The following is a 23,223-nucleotide window of genomic DNA, read 5'->3' on the forward strand; positions in this document are numbered from 1 at the left end:
CCTTTCTTTCACATGATTGACTTGTGTCCTTCGCGGGAGGGATGTCACGCAACGTTCCCCTGTTTCTTGTGGGAAGGCGTTGCGTAACATCGCAAATAACGGCTGAATAGGAGACTAATGATTGATCAACTCCCAGATTCTTGTAACTTTGTAGCAAATCACACAAAAAAAAGATCAAATAAGAACAAAGGTTCTGATTCAAAAGTAAATCCTGCAAAAAAGCATAAAAAATGTAAGGATTATTTAACGGCAGTTACGATGTTGGTCTTAGAAATGGAGGATCAAATTCATTAGGAAGCAAGGGGCAACTTAAAACGTGAGCTAAATTCTGTTTTTCTTCACCCTCGGTTAACTACACAGTACACCATTGTAACTGAAATCGTTTGAATCTTGTAAGTGTTTTTAGTAGGACAATGAACAAAAATTAAGGTTTTGCCCTTTCTGCCTCCCTCCACTCAAGTATTCTTGCTTGCGGCTCATGTCCCATATTTCTCGTTCTCCCGAACTTTTACTCGTGATTCTACTCATGAAGAGTGTTTTCTGTTTCTTAATTATGTGTAGACGCTACCCGCCAGAAAAAAAAAAATGCTCTGGCTATGAGGGCCTTATATCTTGAGGACAGGTCCCGTTCTTAATTAAACCCAAAATATCTTTGTACCTTATGTTAATTTCAACCTAGTTCGCCAGATTTTATTCTTTTGCGCGTTTGACATTCACCTGAGAAAATTGGCAAACGTGGGGAAAATCAAGGCCAAGGGAAAACGCAAGAAATCAGTCTAAAATTCATGTTTTATTTTCCCATGTCGGATCATACGAGAACAGATCTCTATTATTGGCACCCGGCACCCTTGATTACAATTCCTAATATCTAAGTAGTTTTCGCCACATTTCAGCGAAACTAAAACTACATGCATATCGCCGTTATAAAGTCAGTCACTCGTCTAAACTGGACCAAGCGTCGATCGGTTGAACTCAGCGCAGACCGACACTAATAAGCCTGCTGCTCGGGATGTTTGGATTGTGGCCGTTGGTGTTGAATGCCACGCCCCTGTAGTGCACATTGGTCGACGCTGTACGGAAGTAGGGCGAGGCTGTATCACCGCACCAGCTGTTACATCGCTTGTAACAATTACTCGTGTAACCGGAAATAAAGAAGCCCGAATAGAACGAATCATCGCAGATCAACAGTTGGTAGGAGTAAGCGTTGCTTGCTCCGACGCCATGCCATAGTCCAGCAGCTGCAGCATTCCCGTAGTTCACCGCGGCTGTTATGGGCAAGTTGGTTTGCCGCTTGAAGAAGACTTTAGCTCCAGTTTGGTGATCAACGAAGATGATTTCTGTGAACTGTAAAAAAATCGACGAGAAAGTCAATATAAAACATTCGTTGTATAGCCCATGGGCATACGCCGAACTTACCTGATTCATTAAACACGGGAGGGTAATGATACCACTTTTTATCTACTGGGAATTGCTTTTATTTTTATCAAACCAACCTATCATAGCCTCAGACGTTGCAGACGGAAATTTCCCTGTTGCGTCTGCGACGCAGGCTAGCCTATCATTGAACATTAGTAAGTCGACTCACTGGGATGTTGTTACAGTTGGTCCTGTAGCCGTCACTTCCATAAGGAAACTGAGCGCTGTATGTGACTTCAGTCTTGGGTTTGGCATATTCATCAGTAGTGTAACACATGGTCCATCCTCCATTGTATGACGTCATGTCACAGTAGGCCAGGAATGCATTTGAATGGCTTCCTGCATCCGGGTCCAACCAGTACAATCCATCTGCTTGAAACTGTCCTCTGTTCTTAATATCCTTGCAGTCAATTCCTAGAAATTAGTAGCTAAATCATGAATCAATAAAACAAGTTTTTGGCAAACACGCGACAACTGTGTTGAGTGGGCTTTTATTACTTCCTCTTTATCCGCTGATTTGAAAAGAAAACGAGGATTAAAATCAATCAACTACAAAGGAGATAATGAGGGCCGGCTAAGCCTTTTTCCCAAGGTTGCCTGCCTAAGTCATTTTAGACATGGTACTCAGTTCTTCCGCTAACCTGCTTTCTCGCGAGAGTTTTGCGCCGTCATTTCGTCAGACAATCGTACCCAGGACTTTCCATCGCAGAATTCTAAATGGTGATTCACCATGCGCAGCAATCCCTTGTGGTCCGAGTAGCATCTGGCAGTAGATTTCTGTGCACCAGTGCCCTGTGATTAACGCATCAGAGACGCAAATCTTAGCAATTAAAAAGCTAGAACAGAATTTTATAGTGCTTTATAAACTTCTCGCCAGAGTTGTAAGGGGAATGAAGATGTTCGGCGTACGTCGCTCGCGCTCGCGACTTTGTCGCTCGTTAGCCTCTTGCTTCGCTCGGAAGGATTAAGAAAAGGTCGACATGTTGTGGCAAGTTTAGGCGTAGGCCAAATTATTTTGATGCACTGTACGCAGCAAAAAGTGACCTGTTAGGTCATTTCAGAAATTGTTCGATACGAATCTCAGTAATTGAAGTGTGACCGTAGGCTTTTTGTAGCTCGAAATTACTTGGTATATACGTAGCCTCGACCTGCCGCTCCCTACAATGACTGGCTGATGGGCAGGCGTTCACTGCTCTACTAAGCCAAATACTAAGAACAAAAAGGAGAAAGAGTTTCCGTCGCAGTCTGTTTTGAATGACAAGAAATTTAAAAAGAAAATGGATTGAAGAATCACTTTTTCCTAAAGTGAACACTAACATCCGAGTAGTACTAAAGCACGGTTTTTCGCCACTGTCTCAGAAAATCTCCACGTACCAAATAGTTTAGTGAGTGATTCCATGATTGACACACTAACTACTAGGCCAGGGTAATTCTGCAAATGTTTGTTCCTTTGAAAATTTTTGCATTTTTACAACAGGAACCACACATACCTGACTCTTCTCAAGCTTGATTTCACCGAGCTTTAGCGATTGGCCATTGCCCTCAAAAAGAACGCTCACCGGACCACAAACTGCACCTCTGCTTAGGGAAGTAAGAAAGGATTAATATATCTAAATTCAAAAGAAAATTGATTGCCGAGAGAAGCTTTGTGTTAAACAGGTATGTCTTCAATGTTCTTACTTTAGGGTCACAGTTGCCAAGAAAATGACGAAAGGTAACTTCAGAAGCATAATTCTGAGTGAATCTCGATAGAATATTTCAATGCTGTTTGCGTGAGCTTGTCTTAATGTGTATATCTTCGAAGGAATACTTATCCGCTTCCTGATACAGAGCCTAGAAGGGTTAAATATGGAGTATGGAAAACTTAAACGATACTCTTTGATCGAAAACAAATCGATTAACAGTGACACTTTATTTTTTTTTTCAATTTATCACAATAGTTCAACTTGTTTGTTAAACGTGTTCAGAAGATCACGTGATCAAAGAGAACACACGAAAACGACATGATTCATTTCTGCAATGTACTTTTCCATCGAAAGATGAATTTTTGGCGAGCTACTAAGTGAAAAGTCGCCGAGTTTATTGCAAACGTAAGGACGATCGAAGGTCATCGAACGATACTCTGACTGTATACCTTCTTCGGTGTAATTTTTTTCTGAGATGGACGCTCTTCTCTCTCGTCCTCACTCGGCTGTGTAAAATTTACATAATTTTTTGTGTTTTGTTTATTTTAGCCACACAATTCAGAGATAATACTGAGACGCTGTTTGCTCTATTTGATGGCCTTCGCCAGACATTTGAAGCTAAGGTTTCCATATAGATGATGACCAACCTGGTCTATAGATGTTATAAAACGGCAATCGGAGAGTTAGAATTATTCGCTGGTTCAACACATGGAAGAGAAGTTTTTGCCGAATTGTGAGAGTGGACGGCACTTCTGAGTATATCTTAAATTTTTTCTTAAACAAAGAGATCGAATATAATCGAATCAGGCCGAAGAACTGGCGGCAATCGTACTGTAATAATTGAGCAAGGCTGAAACTGTGACAGCGGAAAATATAGAATAAATCTTTTCGGCCCTGATCGATAGATGTTTCTGATCGATATTATTATCTAGGATCTAGACTCCGGATCCACCCACAACTGAAATAGACTACGAGTATTCCATCTTTCGCTTAGTCCGTCACCATGCAAATCTGATTCGACTCGGGCCTTGTCGTAATGGAACTGGTTCGCTCTCGGCTTCGCAAATAGAAAACAATTTTAGCCCGCACTATTTTACATTTACACATACACGTATCGCACCAAATATATCTATGAAATCATGCAGTTGAGGTCTGCTCATAGACACATATTTGTTTATACAAAACCCGTTCCGTCTACCGGACTACATAATTCTTTTCTGACTTCTGGTGATGTAATCTATTTTTTCAATCATCTCCAGTCCCTCGCTCTCCTTTTTTTCCGAGAGCCCAAGAAATCACCCATAGTAACGGGGATTAGAATCCAACTCTTCTTCCTTTTTTTTTTTTTTTCAAAATGGCGGCAATTTTACAAGAGTCCCAGTCGGACTTCAAGACTGACTTTGCAGGTATTTTTCCGTATTATGATGAGTATCATGATTTTGAAAAGTAGAATAATAGCATTTCTGATGTGTGCTAGAAGAGATAGCGTTATTGATTTATTTAGGAAATAATGTGGAAGAAATTAGAACGCACGATAATTTATACGAGCACAAATATACCAGGGACTACATGCAACCAGCTTCCAGGCGATATCATTTGAGCTATATATGTAGATGTACAAAAAACTATCCATTAAAAGTTTATAATTGAGAGCATTACTTTCCCTTTAGCAGGGAAATGCCAACTTTGGCGTTTGGTTTCGTGGCAACTGCGGGAAGGGTGACTTGCGTACGTAAAGCCATGGAACTTCTTCAAATGCTAATTAATTCCCCGGGCTCCACCAATGGCCCTCAGCGGTACACCTGCAGTAAACACAAAGAGAATCTTTAAAAATAAATGACTTTATCTCCATATTTGTATCTGGGAGGCATTTATGGCTGCCAGGAAAGCCCAAAACACTTTGTTAATAAGTCGCTGCGCTCGAGCGAAGCGGATTTGGAGCTCCAATTTATTAAGTAGCATTGGCGACTTTGTATGAAGATGGCGGTCAGTTTAACAAGGCTTCTCGCTCTTTTCAGTGTCTTTTGTGTACTGGCAACAACAGCTGGGGCATCTGATATCGGAGAGTAAGTTTCGGCCTTAGTGAATGCAGCAAGCGTGAGAATTTTCAGGCGACGGAAAGATGTGAGGATTTTCTTTATGTTTAATTTGCAGCGTTAAGAATTGGGCGAGTAAGGTTGGAGAGAAGCTGTCCAAATTCTTCAAAGATGCTACCCATTACGAGAAACTTCAAGAGGTGAACGATGTTTGTATTTCTTCCCGTTGTTGCTCACGCTTTTTATATAACTGCTTCTGTATACTGTTAATAGCTAGCGGAAACAATGCGCGCTTCTTTACCAGTCGGTTCACGCGTCAAAAACATTTTCGCAATAATTTTCCTGTCCATGCATCTGTTTTAGGGCTACCAGTCGCCAAAATTATCGCTTACGAAGAAAAATGGAACCGCCATAGCGAACAAGATGAAACAGCAGCTGGAGAAAGTTTTGCGGGAGAAAATCGCGTCCATCAAGGTTTGTTTCCGTTGCATTCTGAGTAAATTGTTGTGAGTAAATATCTTTGGTGTAAAATATGTTATTTTTAGATTCTAATTTGTAGTATTCTTTTCATATGGGGATTTTTGGCGGCGCAATCCGGCGAATGTTCGGCCGTGCGGAAACAGTTGCCTGTATTTTTTTTTCCCCGTGATAAAGATGCAGTCAACCAAACTATAATTTTAACTTTTTGTGACGCTTCGACGAGAAAAGTAAAACCTTTGAGCGTTTGGCCTGAACTGACTGCATTTTCCAAATGGAAAGAAGGCCAAAGTAAAAAATTCTCGAATAGTTTGTCGTGTTTTCGAGCTTAGCGTTTCTTCAATACAAGATATCGTGTAGCTTGTTAAATTTTCATGAAGGTTGATGAGCATTTTTATATCTGGCTGACTTTGACATGAAAGACAAGCGAAAAATTAGACATTTTGCTTCCAGCTTTTTCATTCCGCTCGCAATAAAAATATATTCTTAGCGTTATTTAGCCTTATTTTTTATAGTGCAACCCTGGTTTCTCGTTATGTTTTGGGTAAATTATTTTCCTTGGTTATATTATGGATTTCACAGGTTTGCGAATGTAAACAAAATACACGTTAGTTGAAATTACTTGGTCGAGTAGTTGGTACGCAAATTGAGCCCGTATGCTGTGAATTACAAAATTCTTGGTCCTCATTTTATGGGTTTCGCGGAAAAATTTATTACCATCAGAGAATATTGGTCAGTAAGATTTCATGAGTACAATTATTGTGAAATGAAAATAAAGAGCGAAGAGGACATCTTATGATGATTGAAATTTCTTTTATGCATAATTTTTGAGTTCCTAATTGATGATCCTGTGGAGCCGAAAGAGGTCGCGTTTTAACGAGAGAATCAATAAAAAACTGACAGATTAGCCTGTAATTCAAACAGCAATAAGAGTTTCTTGTATTTTGTTATTAAGAGAAACGAAATAGTAGCAGTCCGCGCAATCAATTCCCGTTTGAATTTCTGTGAATTTTCAATTTCATTCATTTAATTGTCAAGTTGCCATTCTGCAATTATTTATTTTTGTTGGAAATTGGGCAACATTGTGCAAGTGGTGATTAATTTGCTGTGGGGGTACAGTTAGTAATTTCTCGGAATAATTTACAATTATGACTGACGTATACACCTGTGACATGTCTTGTCAAGGATTTCAGGGCTTATTGCAAGCGAATAATGCTTTCTATTCAAATTGTTAAATGTTCAATCTATAAACTTCCTGGGAGGGGTACTTCATATATAAGCTATGTGAGAAGTGCTGTTGTGTTAAGGGTATGGTTTCCTGACACTTGGGTAGGGTATAGAAATCAGACAGTTTTGGTCTAGAACAGGGTATAATTTTCCAGGAAAGTGGCCAGTGTATAAATAATTTAGTCCTGAACAACGTTCTCTACTTGGGGATCTATAATAGAAATTGAAGCTTGGAAATAACTGCAAGATATAATAATTATTGGTTTAGTTAGCATATGTTGGATTACGATAGTGATAAAGTTTCTGCATGGAAAATAGCTAATCTGGGATTAAGGGTAGGGTTTCTTAGTGTTAGTAATCTAGAAAAGGGCTGCAAAATCGAGCTGATCATGGTCTAGTTTAGGGTAATAGTTTCAGTGTCCCATTGACACACCCCTATCCAAAGATTTACAGAGGACCACCCCTGGTCAACTTCTAACTGTCAGGAGGAATGATGTTCACAATATGCCCCTAAGGTCACTATGCTTTTCCTTTAGTCACGCCGAAAGTAAAACAAGCTATGTTCTGGCATCTAATTTGTGAGAGGAAAATGCATAGATCACATCTAAGAACTAGTAAAGGTTACAATGCTTACTAATTCTATAACTTGATTTTTCTTTTTACAGAACCTTGCTGCAAAGACTGAAGAATTAAGGAAGAATTATACTTATGACCCATCTCTCAAGGAAGTAAGTTTCTTTTAAGCAATTTATGAATATATCCCTTCCACAAGTGATGTGGTGACCTGATGGTTGGTGCTCAGTCCTGAATCACAATTGAGTGCCTTTGGTTCAAGGCTGCCAACATCTTGATTGACACCTGATCGACACCAAATCGAGCGGGAGTCGGTTGATAGTTGGCCAACCGTCAACTGATTCATCGATCAACACTCGTTGGCATGTCTGCAAAAAGTTGGTTATCTCTCGATTGACTGGAGATGTTGATGGAGTGTCAATTAAGTGTCAATGGAGGTGTTGATCGAGTGCCAATCGAGTATCAATCGGGTGTCAATTGAGGGTATCAATGGACACTCGACTATGGATGCCTTTACATGTACTAAGTATACACATGATCGACCAGGTATGAAGGAGAGTGCTCATATTACATATCCACTGTTATTTTGGCAGATAACTGGTATTTTTTTTTGGGGGGGGGGGGGGGTAAATTTTGGAACGTTTGATTTGAATTTGATCGATACATTATTATGGTTGAATCAGTTAAGCTCTACATTTGACAACATTTTTTAGGTTGGTATTGCTTTTATTGTTTTAATTCATTTAACTAATCTACAATTTTATGTTTTTGACATTTGACTGGCAACAATTTCCAGCATTTTTTTTTTTTAAACCAAAACAATTGGAGCTCTTTTTCTGTAATTATATGGTATTAAATTTTGGAGAACAGCAAATGTTTTGGCGTATATTTCACAAATGTACACCTGCAGCTTACTACAGGTCCAAATGGGTACTGGCAAATGTTTGGGTGACCTGATACAAATAATTGACTGGGAGTTATGTAACATGTGGTGGACTAGCATTCCATCCAGTGGGACTGAGATACTCCTAGCATGATCCAGTTGAGCTGAAAGGGCTTTACTTGTTTTTCAGACTGACTATTTTAACAGCAAGGACTTGAAAGGATTGCCTCTTGCAATTGATGATAGATTCTCTACAGATGTTGAAATTAACATGTCTAGCAGCGTCATACACATACCAACTGATGTGTTTAGTGGAGGTGAGTTAGCGAGGCATGTCTTGATGCAGGTATCACAGGCTTAAGCTTCCCCCTTCAGGTTAAACCCTTGGGCTAAAAGAAGGAATTTTTTTTAAGAGCTGACACATTTTTGGTGATTAATTCCCCAGGAGTAAAGGAATTTTGCGAGACAAAGTCAACATTTTCCTTTGACTTACTCTGATGAATTTCTAATGAAGGGGTAATGTTCAAAATGTCAGCTTCACAAACTTGCTAATAGTCCAGTGCTTATATATACTTTTATGGAGTGCAAGTTGATTATCAACAATATTATCAACGTTAACACCCAGACCCTCTCTCTGATTTGTCTTTTCGTGGAGGGCAGCTGTAATACAGGCTAAATCAGTTGAAGGCTGTGGAGATTGTGGTCATAGTCTGTGTGTGTCCTCATTGTACCTGATGCATGCTTGCATTCATATTTACAGGAGTTGGTATTGTGAATACCATAAAGTGGACAAGTGGGCTAGATAAGTATTTCAAGGAAAATGAAATGACGAATCATTCACTGTTGTGGCAGTATTTTGGAAGTGCTGATGGTGTTTACAGGGTGTATCCAGGTAAAACAACAGGTTACCCAGTGCCCTGTTATTAACATCACAGGCTTACCTTGTCCTTTGTAAGAATGTTAGCGCTAATCTGGATTCAAGAATAGACAACTTTCAGAACTGCTTGAGCTAAAAATACTGTATTGAGAACAATTGATTTGTTGAGACTAACCTGCCATGGGTGAGTCAGGGCAAGTGTTCTAAACAATATGATTTATCTCAATAAGCCACACATGCAGCTCTGTTATTTCAACAAATCACTTTTGACTGTTCACTTTATCACGAATCTCATTGTCGAACCTTGTTCTGTTTAATTGGTACTCAAGTCTGCTCAAACTGTCTTTCCAGCATGTCTTGTATCCCTGCATACAGCTGTAACTTAAGTCTGCATACGAGCCAAGTGGCTCATCAGACTGGAGCCTCCCTGTAACTTAACATTAGGTGAAAATGCTTAAACTTGTAAATAAATCTGACAAATAATTTTTTTCCCAGTTTACATAATTAACTGTAAATCCTTCTATTTCATTCAGGCTTCAAGTGGACAACTGAGTCAAAACAAGACATATTTGACCACAGAAGGCGTGGTTGGTAAGAAAATGTCTTTTTATATCAAATACCATTTTGCATGTGTTGCAACAGTACAACTGTTCAAAACAGGCCCTATTCCTTCAGGGTCTTTGCTACAAATGGGTACTCAAAATTAAGCATCCATTTCAAGACTGTTAAGTTTCCACTTGGGTGTTAGCTTTACACTGAATTTCATTTCTCTTGTCAGGTATATTCAAGGGTCAAGCTCACCTAAAGACATAGTTTTAATACTGGACTTGTAAGTATTAAATAATGAGCTAAATACAATGTATGCTTAATCCAGTGTTGGTCCCAATTGTAAATTTTCTTTAGATTAGTTATACTGCAATCATGGGCAAAAGTCTTGGGACGCATTTGCACTTTTGGCGCTTTTGCGCACACGCCAGATGCGAATAGGACTTCACCTTCCTAACCTCGCCCCCCCACCCCCGATACAATATTGAAAACTACTACCTGCAATTTCTTCTGATTTTCAACATTGTGTTGGGTGGGGAGGGGGAACAGTAACGCGTTTCTAAAAGGAAAGCAGTGCGTTTTTTCAAACTTCAGTTCTAATACACAGATAATTCGTTAGCTAGAATTACCTAAGTGTCCCAATTACTTTTGTCCACGATTGTAGGTGGAAGAATTTTTTTGAATATTTATATAAATTTTCCATTAGTGATCATTACATATCTTTATTTTAGTGTGATCTGATTAACTGCTAAAAAAAGGGTTAAATGGACTAGGAAAAGGTTTGATCAATGATGCATATGGCATAAGCATTTATTGGTGTATTTTACATGGCATATCAGGCAGTATTTTAGAATTCTGGTTAATGCCGAGGTTGCATTACCATTTTTGCCTGCTTTTTAGGGATTTCTGGTGATTGCTTGGTCAGGAGTATTTTAATGTGGTTTATGTGTTCGTCTTCACATGTATGCTTGTGCCTTCCCACATGTTTTTAGTTGTACTCTGCTCAGAACTCTGTATTTGTTATTCAATTTATATTTATACTCTGCTCGTTGGTGGCTACTTTGACATGCACTTTTATTAGTGTTTTGTTACCCTTCCTCCTCTCCCTTAAGCTTTCGATAAAAATATATATCCTTGTAAGTTCTTTTACTTTGTAGTTTTTCTGCTGAACTTCTAGTTTTAGTGTGACAAGAGCTAGGACTGGAGTTGGGTTTGGCAGGCAGGGCTCATGGCTGGGGTGGGGGTAGAGCAGGCTTGTAGGGTGTTCTACCGACCTTGGTTTGGGTCGCCAGGACCATCCCAGACACCCGCCCTCCATTTGTGGCATAGATGTTAATAAAGATTTCCCAAGAGGCTTTAATATTATTTTAAGAATACATAACACTGCCTTCCCTCAAAAAGAGAAACAAAATTAATATATTAATAACATAATAACAATGAGATAATTAAGGTAAAACCTATCAAAGCACTGTAACTTTTCTAAACCTTCACAGAAATATTAAATGTACCTACAAGTAATTTATGATAATTACAAGACAGTACTATAATACCTAGTGTACATCACTAACTCTACTTGATGCTGAAAGTAAAAATTAGTACAGTCATACATGTATGATTGGTTAAAAAAAAACATTAGCTTATCTAAGATGGTATTAGTGGCATGACAGCTGTTATCACGTGTACTTTCATTACATTAGGAGTGGCAGTATGGCTGGTCAAAAATTGTCCATTCTTAAACTCGCTGCATTGTCCTTGCTTGACACTCTGCAAGAAAATGACTATGTTAATATTGTTGCAGTGGTGAGTAATATTGGTCAGATGAAGTTAATACTCTAAATTAAAAACCGTCATGACAAACTAATTTTAAATTAGCTTTGCTTGGATTAAGCGCATGTGATTTTGCTTTGAGCAAGTTAAATGTAAGAATTAAAAGAGAGAAGTAAACTGTTTTACTTGGCATTCCCGTAAATGGTTTGAATTCAGGAATATCAGAATGAGTAGTTCATACAATGTGATCGTCTGGATGAGGGTACATTACATTGTTGTCACCAACAACAGTTCTTTCCAGAAATACCCGCACCTGGATGATCACAATATACAAACTAATTGGCATTTTGCTGAAAGTGTAACTGAAATTGTTGCCAGCATCCTAAACTATAAACAGTTAGATTAGATGTTCCATGTAGAAGTCCCAAATTTAAAAGGTGTATCTAATGTATATTAGCAACTGTACATTATTAGAAATTTACAGCTAAATACTTGAGAAGAGTGGATACTTGTGCTATTCAAGTCAAATAGTACAAAAATAAGACTGGTATTAATATTGTGATGTTACCCAAATGTGTTTGAATAACTTCTGACTAATAAATAAATACTAACATTGACTGAAAATGTGAGTAAATTAAATCTTGTGACTTAATGTAACCAACCAGTGAGTTAGTCATAAATTTGCATTAAACTAATAAGGGCAATACTTAACAATTAGACCCGTAGCCCTTGCGGGCTATGGGTCAATAGGCCATGAGGTGAAGCCGAATGGGCTATTGACCCGTGGCCCTTGAGGGCGAAGGGTCTAATTTTTTTAGTATCACCCAACTAGTTGGACAGAAAAGGTAATAATAAAGTTAGCAAATGCAAGTTGAAGAAATATTTATTTGGGAATGAAATGAAAGAAAGCGTCAGGCTCGATGGCGCCAATTTCGCTACTCGATGACTATTACTAATAGTCCCCTAGTAGTGTAGCCAATCAAAATGCAGGATTTGCATTAGTCCACTAGTTGGGTGATACTAATGTATATTAAGCAGTCTTTCTAATCATTAGTCACTTTCCTTGAGGTGGATTTTCACTTGGGAGATAACAGATTATACGATGTGCTTTTCATCTGTCTCTATTATTTTATTCAAGAGATAGTTAATGTTGGTATTTTGTTTCTGACTAGTATGACGAAGACCCTGTTATGGTGTGTCAGTTAAGAAGGGATGAGGACACTGATGAAAGGGTGGGTAAATTTCTGTCAAACTTTTTTAAAATATTATTTTCAGTATTAATTAAATATATAAATGAACTTTGGTTGTTATGCAAAAGCACACGTGTACATGCACATGTATGAAGTTATCTAGTGGTTGACTATCAAACATCAGCAACCCCCGTTCTATTAAAACTGTGTAAACAAACTTGACAAGCAAATAAATGTTATTTTCAAGTGAATAATAAGAAAAACTATATATTTGAACTGCAGAGAAAGATATGAGGACATGATTGATCATCGCAGTTATGCACACAACTTAAGCAGTTGTGAAATACTAGCCTGAAAAAAAAAGAGAGTTTAATCATCTCTTTGCATCTTTCAGTTCTAGTATGATTATGATCTTTCATATATTTTCTTGTATCTTTGTCATGTACGGGTATATTATGAACTCACAAGGTTACAAGCTCCCAGTTGGCTTTATAGCTTAGTTGGAAGTTTAAAGGAGCACTGCACCGGTATTGTGGAGGTCATGGGTTCGAATCCCGATCAAGCCTGAATTTTTTTCAGGCTTAAATTTCACATCTGCTTAAGTTGCGTATAACTGCGATGATCAATCATGTGTTCTTAAAAGAGCGGTGGTGAATGGTAAATGCGAGACTTTGCGAGACGGCGAGACAAGCGTTTTTCTTTGCGAGCCCGAGACATTTTGACTTTTTAGATTGCGAGACTGAGACTTCAAAGTGTTTTGAGTTTGAGAGGGAGACATTCAGATTCTTAAAATTCAAGCCCCAGATTTCATTGAGAGTTAGAATGAGCTTGTACAGCCTTAAGCCACCTTCTTGGTACTGACTGGAACTGGAAATTTGATTATAACACACTATGTTATGATATCCTACAGAAAAATAACTGTTTTTCTGTCACCAAAACAGACGTTGCGGCAGGTTTTGTTCCTTTTTGTGGAATTAGGACAATTAGGAGAAGTTAGGATTAACTTTTTCTCGGAAAATTTGTAAGTTGCTTCATTGAAATTCCATATCAAGTGAAGAGAAAACGTCATCTATAAAAACAGATAAAGGAACGAATTGGGACTATAAGACCCTTAGCCTTGCAAAAAATCAAGACTCCGAGACAGCTTCATAGAAAAATCGAGACTGCAAGACGCACATAACCGCTAAAAAATGAGACTGCGAGACCTGTGAAATTCGACTAAAATTTTACGAAATACAGAGCTTTTGAACGACTATTCACCACCCCTTAAAAGCTGTTGTTTGTTGGTAATTGTTCTAGGGTCCAGATTGCAGAAAAGAACTCCTTCAGGCTACTGCACAGAATAAAAAGGTTTGCAGTTAAATTGTTAATGATATTATAATCAAGTCACTTAATAGTTTGTTTTAGTGAAGAGTCCATCACTTATGAACAAACGTTGTTATTTTCATTATATTTAACTCAGACTTTGTATATATTATATACATATGACTGGTCACTTCCTGCAGGCACGCAAACAAGTTTCTCCTAAAGAACTTTAAGCCCCCCACTGCCACGCGCTAGCAACTGTTAAAATCCGACTTCCGCGCGAGCAACTGGCATAATTCAAATTCAAATTCCGTGCGCACAAGTGCGTCTACAATCAGCGAGCATTGTAACAATCTTTTCATTTGGCTATTTTATCTGATAAGTGCCACACTTCTCGTGCGGTATGAAACTAGTTGGTAATAAAATGCCAAGTCATACCTTCTGTTGATATCATCACCTGGATTATTATTATTATTATTTTTTAAAATTTTGTTTTATTTTATTGAGAAAAACATTACAATATTGCAACAAATTACAAAAGTAGTGCAGAAAAGAGGGTTGTTACAACTGATAATATTCTAATGAAAAATAGTCGATAATGTATACGGTCGTAAATATTACAAAAAATATGTCTCTCTAGCTGTGTAAAAATGTATATAGCTGGGGGAAAGGGCAACATAGTCATGCCAAGTCATAGTCACGTTTGTTTTCTTTTTATTTAATTGCAAACCGGACAATACTCCAAATGAATTAACTATATTCATGGCATTTCTAAGTGACGTGGTATCTTCAAGAATCAGGGTTGTATCATCTGCAAACTGTGAGATCTTAGCGTTCTGTCCACTTGGGAGTTCGATGCCCCGGCAGAGTTGGTTCTGGCGTATTTTGAGGGCTAGCATTTCCACCGCTAACACAAACAAAAGAGGACTCAGGGGACATACTTGACGGACACCTCTAGAAACTTTGAAGTAATTAGTCATGAAACCCACATTCATCACGCCACTTTCAACATTATTATAAAGAATGGATATCCATTTTGTAATATTTGGACCAAAGTTGTATAATTCAATACACTTGTGGATAAAATTCCATTCAATGGTGTTGAAGGCTTTACGAAAATCAATAACAAGTAGGATGCCTAGGAGTTTTGTAATCAACGTTTAAGAGAGTTAGCGGTCGCCAATTGGACAGCTCAATAAGACAGGAGTCGTCTTTTGGTATCAAACAGATAATGCCACGCCTTTGAGATATTGACAATTGTCCTTTGGTAAAAGCTTCATTATGTGAATTAAGGAGATGTGTGCCAATTAGGTTGAAGAATGTTTCATAAAATTCTTTGGAAAAGCCATCCTCCCCAGGGAATTTGTTGTTCTGAAAGGATGTTAAAACGTTTTTTATCTCATCAAGTGTCAGGTCAGATTCAAGAGACACTGATTCCTCAAAAGACAATTTGGGAATGTCTAGGTCCTCAACAAAGGCAAAAAAGTTCTCTCTGAAATTCGTGGAAGGAAGGCCAGATGATTTTGTTTCTAGTAAATCGCTATAAAATAATTCTATTTCTTGGTTGATTTGTTTCATGTCCAAAATAATCTCACCATTTTCAAGTTTTAACTGTGCAATAACCCTTTTCTCAAAGTTTCGCTTTTCTAAATTGAAAAATAATTGGTAGGTTTCTCACCTTTTTCAATTCAGCGGGCTTTTGAACGGAACATGGCTTCTTTGCCTTTTTTCTCGTAAATATCTTTGAGTTCTGTCTTGATGGATTTGTATTCATCTAACAGTGGTTGGTTGAAGTGGTTGTTTCTGTGACATATTTCATTATCAAGGGCATCGAGTTTTTCCTGAAGATAAGTTTCCCTGTTTTTAAATTCCTTGCATTTTGCTTTCATCTTGTTTCATTTTGCTTCCATCACCTGGATTATATTGATGCCCTGGTTCTACTATTGAGCACTCTATCAGCAGACGTGCAAATCAAATGGTATATGACAGTTTTAATATTAGTTAATCAAATGCCAAAACCCTGTGTGGGAGGGGGTATGGATATGTTCTGGAAGAACATATTTCACTGTAATTTGCATTTCAGACTAGTATGGTCTTTGAATATTAAATATGAAACAAATTGGGAAAATTGAAAAGCACACTGGTTTGAAAACTTGAAAATGATATTGAAGTTTAATACCACAATGTATACTCATTGACTTAATTAATGTATGTATCTCTGTTATTTTTTCAGTTTCTACAGTATTTCATACCTAAAAATGCTTTTGCCAAAGGGATTGCTAGGGCCAGTAAAGGATTTGAATTCGCTATTGAAGTGCTGCAGGTATTTGAACTGAAAATAAGCAAAAACTGAAAACAAAGTTTTAATCGGTTTAATTTATGAAGGTTTTTGTTATCCAAGTAACTATGCAATTTAACTCACCTATGTTTCATTGCTTGTGGAGACACCATGGCTTCATGGTTAGTGCTCTCCACTTTGGATTGAGTGGTCTGGGTTCGAACCTTGGCTAGGGCCATTGTGTTGTGTTCATGGGCAAGACACTTCACTCTCACAGTGCCTCTCTCTAGACACTCTGGTTTATAAATGGTTACCAGCAAAATTGATGCTGGGTGTAACCCTGCGATGGACCAGCATCCTATCCAGAGGGGAATAGAATAATCTTGGTCTCTTCATGCTACTGAAACCAGACATGGGCCACTTGACCCCTATATAGACTTTACCTTCTGTTTAATTACTTAGTTATTATTCAAGGACATTTTGTGGGTGTAGACAAGGTTATTTCTGGATGTTAAGTATTCATTTGGACTCTAGCACTGCAACGATACAATTTCTCACGATATGATGCATATCTTGATACAAGTGCCACAATACGATACACAATACGATACATCATTACATGCAACTGACAGGCGAAGAAGAGCTGTGAAGAACGGATGAACCATATGTTTTGTCTGTGGGCGCACAAGACTGTGTCAGCTGACAACTGATTGGAACTGCACATGCTTTTGTGCTGCCATCTTGAAAGATACATGACTGGAAGCATGCAGAGCAATACAAAGCAAAGATGGAACTTTTTTTTCACAGGTCCCTTTGTTTAATAAATAGCTCTGAAAGGGCTTGGACTTGGGTAAGGAGTCATAAAACAGAATGATGAATTTTTTATTCATGAGGAATCACAATATCATAATAATTATTGCCATATCTTGTCGCAATATCGATATTCGTACCAGGACAAAAAATATCGCGATTCACTGGTGCATCGGTGTATCGTTGCAACACTAGAGTCGAGGGGATGTACTTTACACCTGCAATGAGCTCTTGGCTAAGCTAGGTGCAGTTTGATTCCTGCTCATTTGAGCAAGCCAGTGCAAGGCTAGTGGTTAGTGTCATGGCAGATGGATTGTTTTCTAGAAGGCTGAACATACCTATGGTTAATTTGCACTACACCTTAACTTGCCTCATATTTTTACATTTTACAAATAGTTCCTAGGCAATCTCTGCTCATATTTTCCTTTGATTTTTAATCCTTGCTTTTGTCATCTATAGTTTTGTTCACCTTCACATTTATCCTGAATATCATTACTTATCATTGTCTTCAGGGGTTTCATTAAGAGCTGGTCACTGGGCATTACTTGACTGGCTAGCTGTGAGGATAATTTTGATTATTTGATGTTTGGGCCCTGTGTGCCATGTGGCACGAAGAGAACAGTTAGTTAGAGGATGATTTTGCCCACCTGGTTTGAATATCTCAAGGGAAGTTTTTCCTATAAAGAAGTGCAAATCAAAAAGTTTTACCTGCCTGTGAAAACCAGTTGTCCTCCTGCTGAAAACATTAATAAAACCTGTTATTTGTCTTTATTGTCACTATATCCTGTCCTGAGCTGTAATCACTATCAATGAAGCAAGAACACTTATTTAAAAACTATACTTGTTCCTTAGGAATCCAGAAAAAGACCTGATCCCGCATCTTCAAATTGCACACAGGCAGTCATTCTTTTTACAGATGGAATAGAGGAAAGTGAAAGCAAAAAAAGCAAAGAAATTTTAAAGGAAAAAAATCCGGATAAAAAGGTTTGCAATTGTCATAAAAATTTTTTAGTACAGTCAATGTTAATTTAGGAAGCCAGTCAGCATGTTGCTAAAGTTTTGTATAAATTATGTTGATTTTGTTACCCACTGCTTCTCATCAACACAATTATCGTGAAAGATTATGTTACTAACAGCGAATGAATTGCTGGTTAGGATCATTTGTACTAAAGGCATCTGTGGTCCAGTGTCAATCGATACCCTCGATGTCCCTCGATTAACACTCAATCAACATCTTGATCGACACTAGATTGACATCCGAAACGATACTAATAATGACACTCAAGGACACTCAATTGACAGTCGGTCAATAGTCAGCTGAGTGTCAACTGACTGATAATTAGTCTACCCTTGACCGACTGATGACTGAGATGTTGATCTTGAGTGTCAATCAAGTGCCAGTTGAAGCTTCAATGGAGTATCAGTGGAGTGTCCATTGGTGGTCGATTGAGGGTATTGATTGACACTCGAATGTGGATGCCTTTAGTACACATCATCTCACTATTGATTTTGCCCTGTTAGCCAAAGTTTCCTCTGATTACATGATCTACATGTAGCTGTCAGTTCAGTTTGTGTGAACAATCTAGGCACTGGCAGTATGGACAATTGACAATTTATTGAAGGTTAAAAATATTTAATAGTTATTCTTGTAATAGAAATGAGTCTAATTAACCAGTTAAAACCATTTCAATATTTTGAATCAATAACCCTTCTTAATGATTGTGTGGTTCCTGGAAATATCGATACACTGGAAATTCCAAGTGGTTCTAAAGCGATCTCAAAAGCTAAACATTTTAAAAGAAAGTATAAAGCTAAACTGGAATTCCTAGAGGTCTGGGGCTGGGGAACTCAGACCAATCTGTACAGAGGGCATGGAGTTTTTGTGGAACAACACATTGATTGTACATGTACCTTGTTTACAGATTCGTGTTTTTACTTATCTTGTGGGAAGTGAAAAAGGTGCCACAGATGGGCCATTAAAGGAAATCTGCAATGAGTACAGAGGTACCTAAAAGTGCCATTTTTTTTTTTTAAATTGTGAACTCAAAAAAAGATGAATGTATATGTGTGCTTGGCACAATTTCTGAACAGTAATGCTAGTTAAACTCAGTTTCTGAACACCCATACTCCTACTCACGAACTGCTACATTTTTCATTATTCTAAAAATATGCCAGCTGGTAAATTGCACTTACAGACCTGTCAGAGAAAACATCAGTTTGGGAGTATGATTTTTTCAAGAACTGGGAATTTTCAAAGATTCTAAGACTGCTGTAGGCTTATGTAAGACATTATTATGGCCATCTGAAGATGGCAATAAAAACAACCTCATTAGGTTGTCAGAAGTGATTCTGTTGTGGTCAGGAAATTATTGATCGGTGACAATCCTGTACAGGTGAAATACATATAATATTTACATGTTTATGATTTTCTTTCAAGGTTGCTTATTTAAGATTCAAACTCTCTCAGATGTCAGGGAGAAGGTTCTGGTAAGTTGAAATATGTTCAGTGATTTACAATAATGCACATATCAATAAACATACTTGTCCCTTTGTGCACTTGTTTAGCTGAGAAGAGTAATAGATGCTCTTGCTATCCATGTTTTGGTTTATAAGTTATCCTTGGATTTTAAGTAATGATCCAGATAAGAACTGTAGCATTTTCTATTGTTCTGCGGCAATATGCTTTCTCCACATTGAAACAGTTGTGGTTTGATACAGAGAATGTATCAACCAATGGAAAGCAGGTTTGTGAAATAAAATGTATTTAAACTCTATTTTGAAAGGTGGTTTCCTTTGTGTTAAAACATTCAACCAGTCACAACAGTTGTAAACAAAGACATTAAAAGCTTCCAATTTTCCATTGTTCCCCACATAGGATTACTGTGGTATTTAGACTCAAACGAGGTTTTGTTGAAAGGAAGATAGTTGATCAATTACGGATAAATATATATACAGCTAGCTACCTGACATTTTGGTAGAGTTTGTTGATTGTGCCAATCAGAAGTATGATACAACAATAGCAAAGTTGCGCAAAAGTTAGCACCATTTTGCTTTCCTTGCCACATGGTGCTATCCTTCTTATATGGACCGTTACTTAACCATTTAAAGAAAATTTTCAATTTTGTCTTAATACAAGTCACGCACTATTTGATCGGTCACTGCCGCAGGAAATTGGGTCTAATAAACTAGTTAAATGCTCTATATTGAAAGCAAACATCATGACCAATCTAGTTGTACACCTTTTCGTGAAAATCATGCCTGATTATTATTTTAAAGTGTTTTATCTGTACTCCAAGAGGTAACCATACCTGTAAAATATTATAAGCAAATAAGATGAGTGGTATTAAAACTTGTAGTAAACATAGTGAAGCAGGCAGAATGGTTGTTGTATTAATCTCTGGATCCAGTTACAGACCAAATTTCTAGGGCTTCTGTTTTTGTGCCAGATGTTATATAGAAAAGTTCTGTCAGGTAACTGTTGAGCAACATAATGAAGTTCTGGGGAAAGGAAAGTGGAAGGATAACTTGTCCTTCTCTAACAAAAAAAAAAATCCATCCAGCTGAAGGTTAGTGTCTTCCGTGCCATTTTTGGGATGTCACGCAACGCTCGCCCCAAAGAAATGGCTGCTCACATACGAACAACATTCCTTTCACGAAATTAGCCAATCACCGCTTCCATTCCATTTTCAATAACGTTTTCGTGCCAAATTCGCCCTTGGAAACTTGTCCAATCAGAGAATGTTTTTTATCTTTGTATCCCGTCGTGGGAGATGTCACAAATGAACATACAGATTTCTGGCTTTTGTTTAGGGATGCCAAAAAATACCGGCGACGCTTGAACGAGCTTTCTATGTAGCTGAAGACTCTTCAAAGTTCAAGCTAATTATTAGAAGCTTTCAACTCAAAAAATTATTGTTGAGAAGGAAGATATCTATTTTAACTTAATAAAGGAATCAGAAAATCAAGTAGCTTTGCTTGATTTGTTGACAGCGAGTTCTAAATGCCACTCTTTGTCCTCTTTCCTCCTGATTTCAATCTGTAGGAAGTGTTTAGCCCTTGATTGACGCTTACAATTTGACATTTCCAGAAAATGTATATTCTCTCAGTAGCTGAACATAGCGATGAGCATATGAAGCACTTGTACTTAGGGCCTTCATTTACCTTTTTTTTTCGTCCTTCATTATGGTAGCCTGCGAATGCCGCCTGTTTTTGGCGACGTGCGGCGTGAAACAAAAGCCAGAAATCCCTTGCGTGTTCTCACTGCAGGCCTTTTTGCGCGAAATCTTACGTCATTCACACTTTGCTATTATGTGATTGGTCTGTTCAACAGAGCACAAACAAACCGCAAACCACCACAAACACAAAAGGAAAGGAATGTTGTTTGGATGTGAGCAGCCGTTTCTTCGGGGGAGCATTGCGTGACATCCCAAAAAACAGCTGCAGAGGAGACTAGCTGAAGGTTGCAGTAAAAAATAAGTCCTTGTGCCCTGATGATTGAGCATAGGGAATTTACATTTTGATGATCAAAGTAAACAAGTTGTTTTCTTCTTTCATCACAGTATTTTCACAAGAGATATGGAAAACTTGTTCTTCATGTTTCTAAAGAGTTATAGATTGTGATGTGAAACAGGAGTTCATGGAAGTTTTGGAGAACTCGAAAAAGTTGAGGAAACACTCGCCTATCGGCTTGTGTTCCCACAGCATTTCTCGTTCTCCCAAACTTACAGTGGTGTTTCTATAACTTAAAAAGATGGAACATGTTTTGTATTTCATTGCAAACAATCCAATATGTTCTCTGGTTCTTTTTATTAGTCATATGTGTCAGTGCTCAGTCGGCCATTAGGCTTTGTTCCAGGTGGGCCTGATCCATCCTGGACGCCTATTTACCTTGATAGACTGGTGAGATACATAAATTTACTCTATTTATTTATTTACTCCAGTTGAGACTTCTTTTGATGATAGTGAGATCAAAGTTCCCCATTAACTTATTTTGAATATGAAGCAATATATTTATCATAGACCTTTCAAAGTCATGTGCATCCCCTTTAATTAACCCTTTACTCCCTAAGAGTGCCATTTGGCACACAAAGTCATAACTTTGTGAATATTTGAGAGATTTCTATGCATTTTTGCCACGAAAATTGCTTTGTAAAGATCTGCTCATTGAAGGTATAAAATTGTGACCCCCTCCTATTTAAGATATGGTTGACCATGCACCCTCATTATTTTCCAATTTCTTTTTTGAGATGCACATGGAATGCAAGACTTGTCTCACATCAAGCTATGTACTGCTTAATTAGCTATAGTTCAGGGGCATACCTATGATATTTGACAATTAATGCATGTTGGAAGCTTTTCAGTTTCACATTTTAAAACAATTTCTCTCAAAACGACTACCTCTTTCATAACTGCTGATGTCAGTTCTTAAATAAGCTGATCAGTGACTTTCAAATGGTATATTGTACACAAGCAGAGAGTCTTTATTTGCTGATTTAAGAAAAACTGCCATTTGCCTCAGGGGGTAAAGGGTTAAAACTTGATGATTCTGGGTTTTTTTTAAGCTTTACAATCAAACTTAACTGCACTGCATTTGGCTGGTAGAATATAATTGAAAATTTTTTCTGGTCATTGTTTTTGTCCAGGGTCTTGGTTTAATGATCACACTTGTGGCTCCAGTCTTTAATATATCTGTAAGTATTGTGATGTTACTTTGATGGTGTCTTTTACTGTGTTATATGTGGTTCTTGAATTACTTCCAGGCTTAAAACTGGTATTCTCATTTTTGATTGCCATGTGCAAGGCAGAGAGACATAAGGTTGGCACATTGGTCTCCAGTCCAGGATCTAGCATTGGCTGGTTGTTGACAGGTTTTAGTCCTGAAAAATTTCTGGAATTGTGGAATAGACCATTTTACAGTTGTCTGTTCAGTGACCTGGCCTTTGAATGACAGTGAGGCTGCAGCAGGTGACTTTGTTTTGATAAAGACCTCACTGCTTTTGTTGTGTAAATCATGTTGTTCTTATGCTAACTAGTTGGCATGTAAATGAGAAAAGCAGGGAGGTCTGTATCAAAGCAAGGTCACCTCCAGCCTTGCTTGCATTCATACGCCAGGTAACTAAGCACACAACTGTAAAATGGCCTATTTTTTATGAT

At 37.9% G+C, this 23,223-nt stretch overlaps 2 protein-coding genes across 3 annotated transcripts in view; one reads left to right on the plus strand and one right to left on the minus strand.

Annotated features, from left to right (window-relative positions):
• Positions 1-74: 74 nt before the first annotated feature.
• LOC145496529 (uncharacterized) lies at positions 75-3,291 on the minus strand. Its single transcript, XM_081476224.1, has 5 exons — positions 3,097-3,291; positions 2,907-2,994; positions 2,058-2,208; positions 1,586-1,830; positions 75-1,344 (listed from the first exon to the last, which is right to left on the minus strand). The coding sequence occupies exons 1-5, from the start codon at positions 3,144-3,146 to the stop codon at positions 973-975; spliced, it is 906 nt and encodes a 301-aa protein (XP_081332350.1). The 5' UTR covers positions 3,147-3,291; the 3' UTR covers positions 75-972.
• A 1,140-nt stretch (positions 3,292-4,431) lies between these two features.
• LOC145497630 (voltage-dependent calcium channel subunit alpha-2/delta-2-like) overlaps positions 4,432-23,223 on the plus strand; it is a 39,734-nt gene continuing 20,942 nt past the window's right edge. The window contains exons 1-17 of one of the 2 annotated variants that reach the window (XM_081477451.1): positions 4,432-4,507; positions 5,256-5,337; positions 5,501-5,611; positions 7,507-7,569; positions 8,488-8,614; positions 9,058-9,189; positions 9,708-9,765; positions 9,953-10,003; positions 11,418-11,520; positions 12,660-12,719; positions 13,977-14,027; positions 16,216-16,305; positions 17,923-18,054; positions 18,993-19,074; positions 19,508-19,557; positions 21,883-21,969; positions 22,713-22,760. In XM_081477451.1, the coding sequence (XP_081333577.1) occupies positions 5,561-5,611; positions 7,507-7,569; positions 8,488-8,614; positions 9,058-9,189; positions 9,708-9,765; positions 9,953-10,003; positions 11,418-11,520; positions 12,660-12,719; positions 13,977-14,027; positions 16,216-16,305; positions 17,923-18,054; positions 18,993-19,074; positions 19,508-19,557; positions 21,883-21,969; positions 22,713-22,760 (1,185 nt within the window). In that variant the 5' untranslated portion in view covers positions 4,432-4,507; positions 5,256-5,337; positions 5,501-5,560. Of the gene's footprint in view, positions 4,508-4,533; positions 5,168-5,255; positions 5,338-5,500; positions 5,612-7,506; positions 7,570-8,487; positions 8,615-9,057; positions 9,190-9,707; positions 9,766-9,952; positions 10,004-11,417; positions 11,521-12,659; positions 12,720-13,976; positions 14,028-16,215; positions 16,306-17,922; positions 18,055-18,992; positions 19,075-19,507; positions 19,558-21,882; positions 21,970-22,712; positions 22,761-23,223 lie in introns of those variants that run through there. The other variant, XM_081477450.1, reaches the window with a different exon arrangement.

Source organism: Orbicella franksi, chromosome 9 (genome assembly GCF_964199315.1).
Source record: "Orbicella franksi chromosome 9, jaOrbFran1.1, whole genome shotgun sequence".
Taxonomy (NCBI): Eukaryota; Metazoa; Cnidaria; class Anthozoa; order Scleractinia; family Merulinidae; genus Orbicella; species Orbicella franksi.

Coding starts and splice junctions, on each gene's coding strand:
- LOC145496529 (XM_081476224.1), bottom strand. CDS start 3,146: ATGCTTCTGAAGTTACCTTTCGTCATTTTCTTGGCAACTGTGACCCTA. Junction 2,209..2,906: donor TCAAGCTTGAGAAGAGTCAG/GTATGTGTGGTT, acceptor CGTTAATCACAG/GGCACTGGTGCACAGAAATC. Junction 1,345..1,585: donor CCAACTGTAACAACATCCCA/GTGAGTCGACTT, acceptor ATTTTTTTACAG/TTCACAGAAATCATCTTCGT.